Source organism: Hippopotamus amphibius, chromosome 2 (genome assembly GCF_030028045.1).
Source record: "Hippopotamus amphibius kiboko isolate mHipAmp2 chromosome 2, mHipAmp2.hap2, whole genome shotgun sequence".
NCBI classification, from domain to species: Eukaryota; Metazoa; Chordata; class Mammalia; order Artiodactyla; family Hippopotamidae; genus Hippopotamus; species Hippopotamus amphibius.
The window spans coordinates 77,403,615-77,422,436 of NC_080187.1; the positions used below are offsets into that span (position 1 = coordinate 77,403,615).

General features: G+C 44.3%; 1 protein-coding gene across 4 annotated transcripts in view; it reads right to left on the bottom strand.

Moving 5' to 3' along the window:
- Positions 1 to 277: 277 nt before the first annotated feature.
- Positions 278 to 18,822, bottom strand: part of TEK (TEK receptor tyrosine kinase) — a 95,271-nt gene continuing 76,726 nt past the window's right edge. For 3 of the 4 annotated variants that reach the window (XM_057724399.1, XM_057724401.1, XM_057724402.1), the window contains 10 exons: positions 17,941 to 18,095; positions 16,235 to 16,445; positions 13,811 to 13,921; positions 11,546 to 11,736; positions 10,855 to 10,968; positions 6,372 to 6,442; positions 5,305 to 5,345; positions 3,706 to 3,802; positions 2,115 to 2,214; positions 278 to 1,271 (listed from right to left, as the gene is read on the bottom strand). In XM_057724399.1, the coding sequence (XP_057580382.1) occupies positions 1,197 to 1,271; positions 2,115 to 2,214; positions 3,706 to 3,802; positions 5,305 to 5,345; positions 6,372 to 6,442; positions 10,855 to 10,968; positions 11,546 to 11,736; positions 13,811 to 13,921; positions 16,235 to 16,445; positions 17,941 to 18,095 (1,166 nt within the window). In that variant the 3' untranslated portion in view covers positions 278 to 1,196. The remainder of the gene's footprint in view (positions 1,272 to 2,114; positions 2,215 to 3,705; positions 3,803 to 5,304; positions 5,346 to 6,371; positions 6,443 to 10,854; positions 10,969 to 11,545; positions 11,737 to 13,810; positions 13,922 to 16,234; positions 16,446 to 17,940; positions 18,096 to 18,822) is intronic. The other variant, XM_057724400.1, reaches the window with a different exon arrangement.

Genomic DNA, 18,822 nt, shown 5'->3' on the forward strand with positions numbered 1-18,822 from the left:
GTGGTATGTTGAACCATTAACATTGCAACACAATTAAAAGGGATTCCAATTCTAAGCCCTCAGTTCACGTCAGAACACTGTCAGAGGAGCAGGAAAACAGATTAGACAGTAGGGTATTTCTGGAAGACATTGCTAACCTTGTGAGCTTGAGATATGTCCGGTGGCATATACCCACCAACGGCTCTCTGCACATTACCAACAAGTTGGAGGATGAAAATTTAGAAAGTATAATGCAGACGTTGGGCAATACCTATGAGACACATTCCTGGACAAAAAGTGGATAGGCAAGACATTTATTCACGTACTATAGGATCTCAGTGGAGCATGTGCCTACAGGATAAATGGTAAACTCACAACTGATCAAAACTAGAGCTTTTTACAGTGTGCAATGCAGGCAGGGTTGTTAATCAGATATGATAAATGTCACATGTCTCCCAAATAGAACCCCGAGCTTCCTATTTTAATTTCTTAATAAACACACCAATGTTATCAGAGAAACTGAAACTAAATCCTATTAATTTATCAAACTTCCACTTCTCTCAACGTTCTCAGGCTTCTAAGGAACGAGATTTAAGCCTGTTTTTCCGTGTTAGCATTCTGGACTGACTTGTGGGCACTGGAAACACATGACAGAGTTGTCACATTACCAGATGACACTGGACTGGCTTCTACAGGTGAGGGGGGAAATTTAGAGATAGAAGAAGCTCTTTTACATCACTTAGGTTAACATTTAAGAGACTTAAATCCACGTCCTGTTAGAACGCATACATTTGTGCTATCAGGGTCAGGTTTACTAACAATATTTTCTTCTACACAGCATCCAGTATATAGGTAAATATCAAAAATATCTGGGACAATAATGAGTTAGGCACTACAGTAATTGTACTCTCACACCTTGCTGTAAAGTCCACGTTTTTAGAAAAATATATTATTGCATATGAATACCACAAACAGACATTCCGAGTCCAGCACATTCTTACTCAAAACAGTATATACAGTCCTAGTAGAGTCAGAGGGTACTATAGATTCACACACAGGGGTCTTACGGTGAACGTCCCAAACAGACAGCATCTATATACACGTCCATATTCTATGTCACCTCTCCTGGCAGAGGCTGGCTTGCTTGGCATCAAGATATCAAGGGTCTCTCATGCCGGTGAAGGGGAAACAGAATATACAGCTGAAGACAGTCTGTCCTAGGCCGCTTCTTCGGCAGAGCAGTCGATTCCCGCGTAGGTAAACTTCTCATAAAGCGTGGTGTTCACGTAGGTCTAGAAGCACAAGGGTGGTTCAGAGACACTGGCTGGCTCAGTCCTGCCTCCAGCGGGGGCAATTACACTTACACCCCGGTTTCCTTGGCTGATGTCAACGCTAATACAGATACCTGGGGCATAGTTTTCTGTCCTCATTCACTCTGTGTTTAACAGCTTTCTTCCTGAAAAGCACCCCTAGACGTCTGTAAAAGACTGCTTCCTCTTAGGGTTTTTAGTCTCCGGCTTCTCTTTCTCATGGTCTCTCATTGGTCCCTCTTGACGTGTCCCATGTCCTCTGAGGCCCCGTCCTCTGTCTGCTGCTCATCTTCACATCGCCTGTGTGATCTCACCCTCATCTCTGGTTTAATTACCAACTGGGTTTGGATGACTTTCAACATCCATTTCCCTAACCTAGATTTGTCTTTTGAACCCCAGCTCTGCATAGTCTGCATAGCTAACTACCTTCCAGAAATTTTTATAGCATTCCTGACCCTCCCCATAGCAACCTGTAGACCACGCCCTGTTGTCTCCCTCCTGTTTGTCCTTGGGCGAGTCACTTTCACCTTCCTAAGCGTGTTTCTTCATCCTTAAAACTAAAAGGTCAGGCCGTATGACTGATGAGATTTAAGGTTCCTTCTAGCTCAAATAAGCCTGTTCTATATGTTCTACTGTGTGTGACTATATATTATATAGGAATCTTACTTTCTCCAAAATTGTAACTTCCTTAAATTTGGGGCCACAGCTTTTATGTCCCTGTAGCACCTAGGGCCATGCTCAGGAGAACCTGTTGACTTGTTTTGACCACAGTGGACACATGAGGAATTCCAGTTAAAGAACCCCTGCTTTGATCTGCATACTCACCTTCCGTTCTTCTAACATCCTGTTTAAGGACACCAGGATCTGGGCAAACGAGGGCCTCTCGTAAGGCTTCTCCCGCCAGCATTGTCTCATGAGATCATACCTTTGAAAACAGAGTGAAAGGGTCAAGTTACAGCTGTGCTTCACTTCTGATTACAGCCAGGTATGAGAATGTAGCCACCCAACACATGGTCATGTTTAACCAGCAGAAGACAAAAGTACTGCACCTAGGGAGGCTCTGTTAGGCCTCCCACCTCCCCATCCAAGTCCCCTTTCTTCTCCCAGTAGATCTAGTGCCTACTCTGGGTACCATTCCCACGGGATCTTGGTCTCAGCGATTCTGATCATCTGGAAGGAACCGAGTTATATGTCTAGGGCAGCATTTCCCTCGGAATAGTATACTTCTCAAAATGTCAGTGTTTCATTTTTTAAAAAATGGCTCCATGCTCAAATAAATTTGCAAATTGCCACCTATCACGTCTCTCTCTTAGGGACTGGCCTACTAAAATCCTGAGAAGTCATTCCATTAAAAACAAACAACCTTTTTAACCAGGTTTAACACAGAAGCTTCAACTGATCACAGAGCTCTTTCCCCTTGTGTCATTTATTTACGTCTCACACGTTCCACGAGCATGTAGTTCAGGAAGTGCTGGTCTAAGGCAGTGCTTTCTCAGGTGTGGCCAGAACACGTGTATGGTTAAATGCAGCTTCCTGGGACCCACCCTCGACGTGCGGCGTCATCATGTCTGGGAGTGGGCTTCACATGCTGCACCGGTGCCGCAGGGGAACCTTGGTGCACACAAGGCTCTCAGCCCGGGGTGTCAGAGACTCTAGAACAGTTTGTACTTTAACAGACGTTTCACAAGGGCGGAACGTATCACTCCTGATGGAATGACGTTCCCAAGGTGGAATTTTAGGGACTTTGTCCAGTGATGGTTCGAGTACATTCAGGTTTTCCCGGGATGGTCTAGGTTCATATCTCGTGTACCAGAACATAATAGCACCCTCTTTCATTCTTAGACGTGGCTTGACTTGGATGACAAATTACTTGCTCAGCCTAGAGCCCTGCACTTTTCAAATCATGCCAGTTAGACAGCAACTACATTAGCTAGTTCTGGGAATGGTAACATCACTAAAGATAAATGATTCTTCCCCTGAGAAGAATACTTATTCCTTGAAAATAATCTTTGTAGAAGCAAGAATTTATGAAGAAAAATCTATCTTCCTTAATATAACAGCTCTGAAATCTCTATCCCCAAAGTTAGTCTCAAGCTTTCAAATATTCATTCACGGATAATTTCATGAATTTATTTCAGATCTTTGCTGCCTGTGTTGCCCTTTCTCATTTTAACCTTAAGATTCAACCAAGAATCATCACTCCTGGATTTCTATGCCTGGAAAGCTCTTATCCCCTGCCCATTGCATAACAAGTCTTAGTTTCAAGAACCCCCTTGTTTCTGACTATCTGGGTGTGTGTGTGTGTGTACATACAGTTAAACATATGTGTATGTGTCAGCTCCTTCCTTAGAGTTAGTCCAAGAAATGTACAGGGGGAAGGTTAGGATAAAGTGGCCCTGGGTGAGGCCTGACTTACACTTCGTCATCACAGTTTAGGGGCTTCTCCAGTCTGTAGCCCTGGGGCAGCTTCTCATAGAGTTCCGCGCATGTCATCCCACAGTACGGGGTGCCACCTGGAAGACGGGAAACGGTGCGCCCTAAGCCCCCTCAGGTGCAGAAGGCAGTATTTCCTGCCCTGAGGCTCTGCAGCCAAGGACCTGGGAGAACGATGGGGTGTGCCAGGCGATGGGGAGCACCCAGCATCCTCTTCCTCTGGAGCAGCCCCCCCGCGCATCACAGCTGGACTTCGGCTACAGACCGCACTCCCGTGCGGCTGTTCCTTAGTGCAAAGATCCACACGGGCTCCTTCCTCACAGTGCTATTCCTCTTCCCCAAGTCTGTCTGTTCACCGCACGTCTGTTGTACCCATGACATGGATCTTTTTCCTAATTGGAAGTCTGTATTTGTTATGCAGTTCCTATTTTATCTATCATAATTACTGTCCCAGTGTTAATTATAAAAGCAATACATGTTTATTGTGGAAAATAGAAAAAATAATGAAGAAAAAATTTTTATCCTTCTGTGTAGTCCTCCCATTTTTTTCACGTGCAATATTTATAAAACTGGGATTATGGCATATGTGACGTTTTTCTGGGTTTTGGCATGCACATTTTCACATGGTATTACATGGCCTTTGACATATACCCAGGCAAAACTGTAATTCAAAAAGATACATGCACCCCTATGTTCATAGCACTATTTACAAAGCCAAGACATGGAAACAACCTAAATGTCCATTGACAGATGAATGGATAAAGAAGATGTGGTGTATGTATATACCATGGAATATTACCCAGCCATCAAAAAGAATGAAATAATACCATTTACAGCAACATAGTATGATAATCTCTATATCCAGTCAAGTGAAGTAAGTCAGAAAGAGAAAGACAAATACCATATGATATCACTTATATGTGGAAATCTAAAATATGACACAAATGAACCTATCTACAAAACAGAAAGAGACCCACAGACACAGCAGACCTGTGGTTGCCAAGGCGGAGGGATGGGGAGGGGAGGGAAGAAATGGGAGTTTGGGATTAGTAGATGCAAGCTATTATCTATAGGGTAGAATAACAACAAGGTCCTACTGTATAGCACAGGGAACTGTATTTAATACCCTGTGACAAACCATAATGGAAACAAATATGAAGAATATATGTATAACCGAGTCACTTGGCTGTACAGAAGAAATTAACATTGTAAATCAACTATACTTCAATAAAATTTTTAAAAAATGGCCTTTGAAACTGTGACTGCTCATAGCATAATATACCATCTTAAAGTTGTAGAAGGACACTTGTGCTAGCTCTGTGACATCTCTGCACAAGCAGAGACAACTTAGAAAGATGTCCATGACCACCAAGTTATTAGTATTAAATATGACATTAGACACAGGACTTTCATAACGAGAACCACAGGAAAAAACATACTCATACATGGAAACCGGTAAGTTTCTTTTCCCAAGTGGCATCTGTCGACACCAAGGACAGATGTTACCCATGAAAGTATACGGAGCATGGGAGGGGCCCACTCTGCCTAGTGCCTCACCTGGTAGGTAGACATGGATACTCACCTAAGCTAACAATCTCCCATAGTAACACACCATAGGACCACCTGCAGAGGAACAAAAGGGAAACCAGTCATCACCACACACATGGCCCAGGCAACTTTCTGCCCCCCAAACCAGGTCGACGGAGCCTATGTCAGAAAAGGAAAAGTTACGTCTGTTTCCTAGGATAGGGCCTTGCACAGGGCATGCTTTTATCTCCTCTTCGGCCAATGGAAGGATTGTAACAGGGAAACTGTTCGCTCTGCCAGAGCCCCCACTTGCTTTAGGTAGAGGATGCAAGGTGGTACTGTGGAAAGCAGGAGATTCTAAGCTGCGCAGATCTGCATCAGATCCCATCTCTGCCACCCGAGGCTCGTGTGACCTGGGACAAGTGACAGGAACTCCTGAGGCCTCTTAGTGTATTCTTCCAAAAGTGGGGACACCCATTTCTGACTCAAAGTTATGCTGAGACGCCATGAAATCATATAAAGGCACACAGCGAGGACAGTCATCGCCAGGCCCCTCCCCATCCCCAGGCATAAGAAAACCCCCCTGGGTAAGTCACCTCAACCCTCAGCGCCTCAGCTCTTCCTCCTGAAAATAGGGGGTCTGGGCAAGAGGGCTCATGTCTCAATCCCAAGCCTTCCTTCCCCCGCCAGCCTGAGACTTGTCACGCAGGCTGCAAGCAGAGGTGGTCCCATTGTCTCTCTGCCTTCTGTCCCTGCCACCTCGGACCCTCAGCAGCTGTCCTGGGCCACCTCCTCTGATCTAGGTCCTTGTGCTGAGGTCAGTCTGGGAAGTGGAGCCAAGGGAAGGCCGGGATGCCCCTTGCTCCTCTGCAGATGAAGAAGTCACCACTTGAAGTCACTCCCTGACATGCAGGAAGAAACCCAAAGCCTGCCACCACAGAAAACTGTCCCCTCTATGGCTTCATTTAGTCTGTGAATTTATTTCCTGGGCTTAGTGATTAGCTTTATTCCCCAGAGGAATACAATATTTGTGCTTCTCTTTCAAACCACTGTCAAATGGATATTTTTCTGGAACCAAAAAAAAAAACAAAAAACCGCCACAGCAGTGAGAGGGTTACTCACACATCACTGTTGGTTGTATACACGCTGTAATTTAGTGACTCGATGGCCATCCAGCGCACGGGGAGCCTTCCCTGGAGAGAACAAAGTGAGATTTTGCTTAGGCCGGATCCCTTTGCCAAGGCTCACCAGCCTCAAGCTGGGGCTCACCCCCGTCTGCAGGGAGGTCCCCAGACAGAAGGCACGGCAGACTCAGGAGCTGTTTTGTGCGTGACCCACCCATAAGTGTGCTTTCAAATTCAAAGACCTGCAAGTTGTGTAAGTCCTACTTACCTCAAGGGTTCCCTACCACAGTTTCATATAAAGAAAAATAATAACGATGTGTATGCATGTGTGTGTGTGGATGTGTGTCCTTTTGGTAGCCATCTGGTCAGTCCCTCTGTGGCTCTCGGAGGCACTGAGAGGTCTGAAAGGAGAGACAGGCCTAGGGGAAGCTAAACTGGTGGGAGGAGACCGCGTGTGCCTGGAGGAGATTGTGGAAGAGTTTCCAGAGGAGGGGACACATGAGTTCAGTTCTGTAAGATGTGTAGGTACCATCAGGTGGATGGGGAAGGAAGGAGCATTTCAGGCCAAAGGGACCAGTGTGCATATGAAGCAGTAGAGGAGGTGATGACTTCTCGCCAATGCCAAGTACGCCGGGTTTGCAGACAGGGTGAAAGACATTCACCCCCCCTTTGGGTGTCTGGCCCTGACTCCCTCCAGGTTTACCCCATTTCTTTAGTTATTGAGTCCAGACTGGGAGAAACAAGATGTGGACTAGAAAATGTGATGTTTGACTTCTCAGTTTTATTCCTATTTTCCTCAGATTTGCTATGAATTTGGATTCCTTTCCTTCTGACTCACCTCAGGATATATGAACCCTACTAAGAGATGGATCCCTCCCTCCCAGAGATCTGCCCAAGCTCCAACCGTGGCATGTCAGCCTGCCTTAGCCAGTGGGTGGGGCAGAATCAGGAGTATTTAGGGGATCTTTCTCTACCCCCCTCAAAACTAGAGCAGGCATTCTCCCAGACTACCCTTCCATACGACCAGCCCTGACCTGGATCCCAAGCGTTATTTCTGAATGTGAAATTCTCTCTCAGTTTATTAACTGGTGCAATTCAGAAGCTCTTTCTGACCATACATCCCAAATGATCATCTTATACTTTAAGGTTCAAGTATAAAAGTATCTTTCCTAAAAAAAGATCCATGGTTGCTAGGGGTGGGGTCAGGTTTGGGTTCTGAATAAGCAGAAAACAGGATTTTTAGGCCAGTGAAAATCTGTATGATACCATAAGGAGGGACATATGTCATTATAAATTTCCCAGAACCCATAGAATGTACACCACCAGGAGTGAGCTTTGATATACGCTATAAACTTGGGGTGATTATGACGTGTCCGTGCAGGTTCTTCAGCTGTAACAAAGGTACCACTGTGGCGGAGGACGCTGAGAATGGGGGAAGGTATGCATGTGTTGGGATGGGGGTATATGGGAAATCTCGGGACCTTCCTCTCCATTTTGCTATGAACCTAAAAGTGCTCTACAAAAACAAAGTCTGTTTTTAAAAACATGTATCCTTTTTCACATCTACACCTTCAGCACTCTCCTCAACACCCACGCCACCCCTCTCTCTGTGTCCACCCCGCCCCCGTCTGCCACCCGTCCTTCTCTCGTCCCCTTGACAGCTAAGGAATGGGAAGAGGCGTCTACACTTCCTGCTTTGTCTGTGCTCTCATTTGCTCCCAGCCTGCTGGCCTCTGACCTTGTACCTCCTAACCACTCATTTCCATGAGCACTTTTCCACTTTTTTATGTAACTGCTTTTGGATCTGCCCACATCTGTGTGCCCCTGCTGCCTTGGTTCAGGCCACCCTCACTTCCTGCATGATGACACCCCCTCCCACCCCCCGCCCCGGCCCCAACGGGTCTCCCTGCCTCTAGTTTCCCTAATGACCTGTTCTCCACACCAGAATCACTCTAAAGGGCAAATCCAACCACGTGGTTCCTTTTCTTAAAATTCCTTAATGTCCCTGTTGTCACAAGATCCCCAGTCCTTAGCTGAGGCCCCAAATCCTTAGCTGGCATCCAAAGCTCTTCAAGACCTTATCCCCACTTCCTCCTCCAGCCGTGCATTTTAACTCTCCCTCTTCTCTGCATCACACTCCAGCCACACTGAGTTGCGGAACCCCCAGAGGTTCCATGCGTTCCCTTGCCGGCATAGGTACTGCATCCTGCAGGTCACCCACCGCGTTCTCACCTGCCCCATATCTATCTGACATGTACTGGAGGCTTCAGTGTGCTTCCTCCGAGTTCCTGTGGCACCTGCCATTCCTCAGCCTCACCCTCATCCGCTGTTGCGATTGTTCACGTGTCTCTGAGCTCTTTGAAGGAGAACACTGTGTCTGAATTATATTATCCCCAAACCTAGCACAAGCATGTAACAATGTAGTAAGAAATAGATCCATGCTGAGGGGATTGATATATTAATCAAGGGTAGTAAAACCCCAAATTACGTATGTTAGTTTGAAACACTTCCAGTATTAGAATTGCCTGGGGGGATTTAAAAAAAAAAAAACTGACGCAGGATGTCTTCCCCAGACTAACTGATTCAGAATATCTAAAGGTAGAACTCAGCATCTGTATTTTTAAAAAGTGCCCCAGATGACTCTAGGTACAACAGGAACTGAAAATCTGACTTCAATGGGCCAGAGAAAGTAGCCACTCTGCCCTCTGGTGGTGTCTTGCTATACTGCACCCTTCTTGCAGGGAGCTTGCTCCTCTCCAATCCTTCTCTTTTCTTCCCCTACCCTCACCCCGTCCTTTTCCTCCCAGACCCCATGCTGCCGCTGAACACTTTGTCCTTTCACTGGGATATAGACTTGAGCCCTAACCAGTGCTCTGCCCCTCTAAGCATTCCTCCTAAGCTCCCCAAGATACAGAAATCCCTGCCCTTTATGAAATGCCAAGCAAACCAACCTTAGCTTTGGGGGACTAAGGAAAGCAACCAAATAAAACGCATGGATTATGGGAGCTAAACGGGGCACCCCACCCCCACTCGCCAGAGTGAAGGAAGGAGAGGGATTCTGGGATGGAGATAAGAGGATAAGAGATAAGAGGATGCTAAGTGGCCCAGGAGCAGTGGGGAAAACTGGAGTAGATGGGTGAGTGGTGGTGGGTCCTGCTTCTTTAAGACCAGCCCAGCCTCTTCCCAGAGAAAGGTCTGCTCTGAGTGGGGCAAATCTAAAATGCTTAGGAAAAAAATACTGCCCGGAAGCCCTCAGGGAGGCACCTCTGGCTTCCGAAAGTGCTGATGTTGATAAGTATCCAGGACCAGGGGCATGGTGGTCTCGAAGAACCAAAAGAGGCCCGCTCCAGACCTTCATCAAAAAAGGGAGTGGAAAGTTCCAAAATGGTTCAGTTCATTGTGACTATAACTACGGAAAAGAATGTATGCTTATGGAAGGCAATAAGTAAAAAATAAAATAAATTGTGTCAAGGTTGTGAACTGTGGATCATTTCTCTTGAAAGCATTCTTGAATATTGTTTCTGTGTTATCTTGTCAGTAATTAAAATAAGTGTATTGGACAGAAAGAAAACCTGAGCTTGAGGATAAATGCAGAAGCCTGAGCCTTGCTAGGAGGCAGTTTGGTACTCACAAAAGTAAAAGGACCCTCTACATGTTATAAGAACTGAAGTCGGCCCAAGAAAAGCTGAGCGCAAGTAATGTTGGGAGAGCCAGGCCAGTGGAGTGGACCTATCCAAGATGTGCAAAGACTACAGGGTGTGTCACCCCCAACGGCCTGCGCTGCCCACCCACTCAGGGCAAGCAGAGGGTGTTGGCACAGCACTAATGTCCAGGAATGTGGCATTTGCAGGGCTTTATGATTCCACTTCTTCTAACACTGTGGGGAGGTTCTCCTGGGATCTTGTATTTGAAGATAAAATATGACTGTTTGGGAGACTAAGTATCATTAGGTAAAGGCGGATTGGATTGGGGCTTGAAGAGTGAGCAGAGAACTTTCAGAAAAGAGGGAAATCTTATACGAGCACTTCAAAGTTATAAGAGTCTCTCTAGAGCATCCTTGTGATTTAGGAACCTCATAATTTATTACCTTGATGTTTTAGAAAGTATGTTAAATATCTTTCTCCCCCTCCAATGTTTGCTGTGCAAAAGGGGACTGTGGGAGCTCCCCAGAGGTTTCTGAGTGAGACCAGACCTCGGGGTCTGGGCTAGAGGTAGACCCGAGCCCCTCTGTAGCATGAGGCCTGCACGTTCAATTACTCGGCCACATACGACAGAGCCTTCTTCACTGGTAAGGGTGGGCCCTCCAGTCATTTTAGGAATGAAAACTGAGAAAGGATGTTTGCTGGGCTGGGGCATCATCAAATCAGGAAAATGGCCAGGGGCCTCAGTCGTCACAGAAGGCTGGTGTTCTAAGAGAAGCAAGGTGAGGAGAGGGAGGGGGGCCCTGGAAAGGACCTGGTCAGCGTCCGTTCTGAACTTACCATTGTCTTTTTCACATACACTTCTTGACCTCTGGACAATCCAAAATCGGCTATTTTGGCTACATAGTTTTCACCAACTAAAATGTTCCTGGCAGCCAGGTCCCTGTGAATAAACTGAAATTTAAAAAAAAAATCATGTATTTTCAGCACTGTATTTGCTTTTTCACTTCATTTTGTTAGTACAAAGCCCTAGGGACAAGAGCTTTGGGAAATAGGATAGTATGAAAAGAGGTTTTTCAAAAGTCACCGGAATCCAGTTCCCTTCAAGTTCCTCTCCTAAATGCTCAGTGAGTGGGTTCTGCTGAATGACCCACGCGTCCCTGGAGAAGCAAACTGGGAGAAAACCCAGGTCATGCAATCTTCCCGCTGCCGTGAAAGGCGTCTGCTACTGTTTTTATTCATGTTATGTTATGTTATATGTTATTATTTAGAGCCAAGTGAAGCTAAGATCGGTGAAGGCACCTCACCAAATACATATGATGAGAGTCACTAGATAAATATACCCTCAGTGTCAGGCATTAACTTCTATATAAAGAGATAGAATATAATCAAAGAGATTAAAGTTAGGGAGATTGTAAGAAGGAATTAAGGAAGAGAGAGGGACTGAAAAAAATGTACAATTTTATCTAAACTCTGATTCCGGAGAGAATTTCAGAGGAAAGATGTCCAAAGCGAGGTCCTCAGAACAAACCTGTTTTTGGCTCAAGTAGTCCATACCCCGGGCCACATCGGCTGCAAAGTGGAGAAGCTGCTGGGAGGACAGAGTGGAGGCCGTGCTGTTGGCGATGGCAAACGCTGGGTCTGTCTCCAGCACGCGGCTCTTTCGCAGGAAGTCCAGGAGGTTGCCGTGGGGGGCGTACTCGATGGCCAGGTACAGGTAGCCTGTGCGGGAGGGGAGAGAACATCAGCATATCAGTAGCCCTAAACCGCTGTGATATTTCTGAGATGTGCTATGGTCCTTGGGAGCTGCCTATAAAACTCTATTTTATCGTAAAGTTACACATCTCGTGGTACCAACCCCGGCAATGCTGGGGGCAGGAGGAAGACAAGTGACATCGTTCCTGCAATACTTAACGTGCCTGTTCTCAGGGTTTCCCTCTCTACTCCTACCAAACATAGGCTTCCTGAATGCTTCACCTACTCAGTAACACAAGAAGGATGATATCAAAGCATTTGTTTCCAGATGATCTAAGGCAGCTAGTTCACGTCACCTCTCATTTTTCATTCAATGTTGATCAAGAACCTAATACGAGCCAGGCGTATTATTCCAGTATGAATCTAGCTTTTCCTGAGGTTATTTTTTTAAACCAAAAAAAAAAAAAAAGATTAAATATCAAGGACCCACACCAGGTAACTTTCTCTCTCTCCTGCCTTCCGCTTCTCCCTAAAATCTGGACTAAGTCACTACATTGCTGAGTAGGTCACTGGTCAGCAGAGTCTAGTGTCAGGGATTGCATTTTGCTTACAGAAACCAGAAAACTCAACCTTTTAGGAAAAAAATAAAACAAAATTTTTCCTAGAGGAAACTATGGTCCGGCGTCTTACTTTTATTCCAAATTGCTTTCCCCTTTTTCTTTTTTAATAAAATGTAATCTGCTTTGATAAAAATATTGATCTTTGGAGCCAGTGAAAAGTAAAGTGGTTTTACTGTCTTTTAAAGGTGAATTATTTGTTTTTTTTTCCTATGTCGAATGAGTTTAAACTTCAAAGATATTCTAAGAAAGCGAAATTCTCAACAACAACAACAAAAATCTTCTAGCACTGAATCCTGTTGTAGTATAAGGAAAGATATACCTCAATTCTGGTATGAATGTGCTTTCTCACTTCTTTACTGAATTATACATTTTAAGAGCCAACCAATAATGTGGTGATAGAGCAAAATTTAAAAAGATATATATTCTTCTGTTCTTGTTTGTTTTTAACTTTCATTTACTGCTGTCCCATGCTAATTACTATTCTCAGGAAACAGCTCAAAAATAAATGCCATTGCTTCCTTATTTAACCTAAGAGACATGATCTGACTTTCAGAATTACACCCTTATTGGATCACAGAATGTTATATTGTCTGAAGTACCAGTATTTTTAGTTTAATAAATTGAGGAAAAGGAAGTAGTCTCTTTTCCATTGTTGGTATTAGTGCTGCAAAGTCAACAAGAGGTTGTCAAGTTTGTAAATAATTACTGTGTGGAGATTTTTTGTTGGAGCAAACTCTTTCCATGAGAAATTAGGATTAAGCATAGACTTAGAACTACAAATGCAGGTAGCATGCAGAGGTAAAGCGTTAGAAGATTTCTTGTTACCTATTCATTCACAGCTAATTACACACATTAAAACAGAAAATACTCAATAAATACTTGAATTAATAATCTAAGTTGAATTCAAGAGTATGTGTGACATAGGATACTTGTAAAGCTTCAATGTTATTGTACATGACATTGCTTTGAATAAAAATGAAGTATTGATACTATTAGATATAAGCTTATTATTATTTTAACCTAAGCAACATCAGTGCTTTCACATTACAGTAGATTACTGGCATTCACAGATTTAACATTCAGAATATCAGCTCCTTGGGTTTGGAGGGAAAATGAAAAGGTAGGTAACTAAGAAGAACCAATGCACTTCACTCTTCCTGGTCCAGATGGCTCCTTCAGTCCACTTAGCTGAGAGAACCTCTGGATGAGCAAAGGTGGAGGCATGCAGGTGCCATGGATATATTTGGGCAGTAATAGCTGAACCACATCAGAGGCCAAAAGATTTAGCCTTGGGACCTACCTTCAAAAAAGATACCAAATCTCAGCACAATCTATGAATGGGACCAGACATTCAGACTAAAACTGCAACTTAAAAAAATAGGTAACAATCTTACATGACTATCTTTCCTAATTTCAACATGGAATGTGCCTGTTTAAAAAAAAAAAAATCTGGCAGGAAAGACAGGAAAAGAGCATCTTACCACGATGTTCACACGCTCCCAAGAGATTGATGATGTTTGGGTGGTGTCCAAGTTTACAAAGAACCTCCAGTTCCCCAGCGAAGTCCCTGTGGTCATCTTTGGAAGCATATTCTGGGAAGAAAGTCAAGAGTCGTGATCCCTTTCTGTTACACCTCTTCAGAAACAACTGTCCCCCCGCTGCTCCCAGAACCTTCAGGAACACCCAGCCACCATTAGGTCTAAAAAACTGTGGAAATAAAGAGATGACTTTAACACAGAGTGCTTGGCTGTTGACACTGTGGGTGGATGCTTCTTTGTTGTTGGGGTGGGGGCTGTCCTGTGCAAAGTGGAATGTTTAGCTGCACCTCTGACCTGACCTACTAGATACCAGAAGCTCAACCAAAAATATCCCCCCGGGGGCAAAATCACTCCTGCTTGAGAACCACTGCTCTGAAGTTTTCCTGCTGAAGCTCTCAAACCCCCAGGGAAATGATCTGGTCAAGATGGAGCTGCGTCCATTCTTAGACTCTGGCTCTCCCAGCTAACTCTGCGGTCCAGAGACAAATACGCTGAGGAATAAAACCAAAGTTGTAGTGAACCATTGCCAGTAGTGTACCCACCTTGCTTTATTATAATAAATTTACTTTGCTTTTTGCATAAACCAGTCCTGCTGAAAAAACTCAAATCTCAATGACATTTGTATAAAAGTTGCTTGGTAGTCAGGAAACAGTTGCATTTCCTTCTGTTCCTTTCATTCCATCTGTCCTCTAGCGCTTTGATCAGAGGGAGAACCAATCAGGCTGAAGAGAAAGTTCTTTGGCTGATGCACGACTGGCTGATCAGCCTTGAGTCGGTGACAGTATGCTACTATTGTTCTTTGAAGAGATAACATTGGGAGAAAGGGCGAGAGGGAGCTGGTAGCCATGTGCATGCCCAAACATGCTTGGAAATTATAGGAATGTTTCACACGGGCTAAGGGTACCCATAAGGCTGACCAGTAGGCAATTCCAAGTTGAGTACCCTGTTTATACAGCAGGGGCCTTGGGAGCATTTTAAAAACAAAGCTCTTTATAATAAGGTTGTTACCTTACATCAGTAACTGCCCTTTTTGCATGCATGACTTTTCATGCAAAAATTGTCTACCCTGGTGCCCTGTTAAGCGATTCTACCTCTTCACATGAGCATGAGATAGACAGTCAGCTCAGGTCAGATCCCAATAAAAACTGATGCTACAAAGTTCTACACCCTCTCTCCTCTCACTATTTTTACTGCTTCCTAAAACTTACTGTGACTAAAGTCGCAAAATGAAAAAGGGATTTCTGGATGCTAAGCAAGGGGTGTGTTTGTGTGTGTGTGTTTTGAAACATTACTGTCTCAAAGCATAAATAAGACTGTGTTTATTTTTTGTTCATTTTCTGACATAGGGTTTTCTAGCAATGAGGAAAACAGTGATGATTTAATAAGATTTAGGGTTAATTGTCATCTTAGGCTTAATATTGCTGTCAAAAAGAAGGAAAACCCATCAGCAACCTTAGAGAGTCCTTACTATGGAGCTGCCAATAAAAGTAGTAATTACATTGCTGTCTCTAAAACACCACTTTCCAAGCCCGTGTGCTGTAAAAGCAATAGTGCAGCTTCACAATCAAGTCATTTATAACTGCCGTTTCACATGGAAGAGAACACAGCTAGGAGAGCCAGGGAGTAAGTCATTCTGCTTTCTCAGAAGATCTTATTAAATGGGTAGGCCCCGAGCAGTTTTGAACACAACTGGAAAAGATTTAGTTCTTGTGACCATAGATCAACAGCTTTCAAACTTGAGTGTACAGAAGAGCCACCAAGCAACTGTAAAAACACAGATTTTTTATGTACCATCCCAGAAATTTGAGTATAGTAGAACCATGAGGGGGAAAAACCCAAGTAGATACATTTCTAACAATATTTCTAGGAATGTTGACGCAGATAGTCCATGAAGATAGTGGTTTGCCGAGCGTGGTCCCCAAATCCTCAGAATCAGCATCACATGGAAACTAATTAGAAATGCAAGTTCTCTGGCCCTGCGCCAGACTTACTGAATTAGAAACTGTGGGGTGGAGCTGAAGAGTCTGTTTTCTTTTAACAAGACTTCCAGGTGATTTGGATGCATACTCAACTTTGAGAACCACTGGATTAAGAAACAATAATGCTCCCCCAAAGTTAGCAGGATTTGACAGAGAATCTGTATTCTCACATCCCAAGGAGTCAAGACAGTGCTGTCTAAATAGCTCGCGCCTTCACGTTTACATCCTGACCCTCAAAGGAAACATGACCTTCAGCTGCACATACAGCTCTGACACCACGCCAATTTTTTGTCTGAAGAACGTAAGACCTTAGAGGAAAGATCCAACAGGAAGTCAAGCTGTCCTCCCACCCTAGTGACATGCTGACTCGATGGGGCCAAGCACTGACCTTTCATTCTCTTGATGGCAGCGTCCATCCGTAACCCATCCTTCTTGATGCGAGCCTTCAGAACCTGGCCAAAATTACCCTCCCCAATCACATCTTGAAATTTGATGTCATTCCAGTCTAGCACTGGATAAATTGTAGGATCTGGGTTGTTTTTGGCCTTCCTGTTCAGGGCCAGGGTTCCTGAGTTGAACTGCACAGCTGGTTCTTCCCGCTAGAAAAATAATGGTTTTGTGTCAGGGTTTTTCATAATTTTAAGTGATTTGTACCCACACCAGGTGGAAAGAGAGATAGCATATCTGACTCTAGAATGAAGATGGAAATAGGGTTCATCGAACAGGCCCACTTAGATGAAGTGTTTGCCTGTAGAGGTGCATGGGCACAAACAGATCACAGGCCACGGTGGGAACGCATGCCACAAGCTATTAGTTCCGTCTGTAGAGGTGAGAGGGGGAGGATAGCAGCACATATACCACGACACAGCACATCCCTGAGTTAGTCACACTTGAGCGCCTACTCTGCTGTGGAATGAGCAGATGCTCAGTTCTGGTTTGGAAAAGAACTCAGAGCTCTATCTGGACCCGTCACAGGACATGCCTCTGAGAGAGCTTTGTTCCTAGTGTCATCTCGGTTTATTCTTGGCTCTGACTCACTCTCTCCCCCTTGTCCTAAAGCTCAGAATCTCTCAGCTCCACTCTGGTGCAGACTCTGGCCCCAAGATGACTGATGCTTAGAGCAAAGCCCAACAAGGTGTCTCCCTTTCTCCTGAGTTTCAGTGGCTGCTGACGGTATCAGGACAAAGCATCAGTACATGAGGGTCTCTGGCACTCTCTACCCCCTTGCTGGTCCTTCCTCTCCAGCGACAGCCTGAGTTGAACCAGCTCTGACAAGGAGCCCAACTACAGAGCTTCCCTTGTTCTCCACTGAAGGTAATCTCAGGGACTCATGTCCAGGAAGGTATACCTCATTTGGAAATATGTCATGTCTCATATACAGAATCAGTAAAATTGGGTACAGATGAATGTTACAGAGCTTGAAACTACAAACTAGAGAAATGTTCAGGCTGTAGTATATCCAAGGACTCAAATGGGGTGCCTGTAGGTAAAGTACGATTTTCTAAACTTTTTACTGGTCAAAATTCCTAGATGAAAGAAAGAGGCCATGGCTGCAGACTGAAGGGTACACAGGAATGGAGATACACACACATATATAATTCATACATATAGGAGGGATAATAGGATTGAAAGAGATATGAGAAGTACAAAATGGAAACTGGAAATAGGGAAATGTGGAGAAAACTGGTCTAGTGCAAACCTTTATTATCTATCACTCTGAGGTCTGGTTACCCTTAAGCCCTTCATTATCGAAAATGTTCAGTTCTTTATATCGCAAGATTACTCTCGCTGGTGCCTTATCACTAGGATGACTGTATTCCCTTTTTGATGGGTCAGGTGTCCTGCTTTAGGTTTGGTTTCCTGCGTAATTATTAAGAGCAACATTTTCACCCTCAGAATTCTTCTGATTTGGACAAGAAGTTATATAGTCATGCTATTTCTCTCCCATTTCACAATGGAAGACAAAGAAAAGATGACCCTTGCCTAAGGGAAATACTTGCTTTACAAGTAAATTTTCTGACCCACATCCTTGAAATGAAGGTTCTGCATTCATGTGGACGTGCACTTATCACTACTAGGAAGATGAGACACTACCACGTTTTGGAAGGCTTGGGCCATTCTTCTTTGGATGTTTGCCCTCTTCAACTGCAACATGATCAGAAAGGCCAAAAGCACTGTCAGGCAGGTCATGCCCGCTGAGCCGAGGATGGCGATGAGCAGCATCTTCCCGCCTCCGAGGTCTGCTGGTGCTGCACAGGAGAACACAGGAGGAGCAGCAGGTTAGTCCAGGTGGAGAGAGAGGCCACGACCAGCTGCAGGAGATGTCACACTGTCATGGGAGTATAATGGCAGCCCGAGCCGTGCCACCTAATTCCTAGGTGACCATGGGCTACTCATTTATTTTCTGGAACTCAGTGGAGATGAGTCTGACTCATGGGGCTATTATACATTCAAAGAAACGTGCAAAAGGGCTTTTTAAATGGCAACATGCGCATCACTAATTATTGTCCTTTGTTCAACTTTCACTTCCAAGTACAGGCTCAAGCAGATGAATATTATGGAGTAACAGTAAGAATGACTAATAGATCTATGACTTTGGGAAAGTGACTAAACCTCCCTGCACAATTTCTCCACTTAGAAAATCTTTACAGCTCTATGATGCTAAGAGCATAGTCTGTAAGATACTTGGCTTTGGCTTTTTTCTTGTTTTAAAGAGCTGGTGGAGAAAACCTGAAGTTACCAATGGCAGAAGGAAAGAAGGAAGGAAAAAAGAGAGAGAAGTGAAAAACCAGTAAATTTAGGGCTCAGGTCAAAAGAAACTATTGAAGACTACAGTATAACCCTTCCACTTCATTCCCTTATTTAAACTCAAAAATAAATGCAATGTATTTTTATGAGAAACAGCATGTTGAGCATGATCCCATCTTCTAACAATTATTCCTTTGTGATTAGCTCTCTTTCCTTCTGTCTCCATGC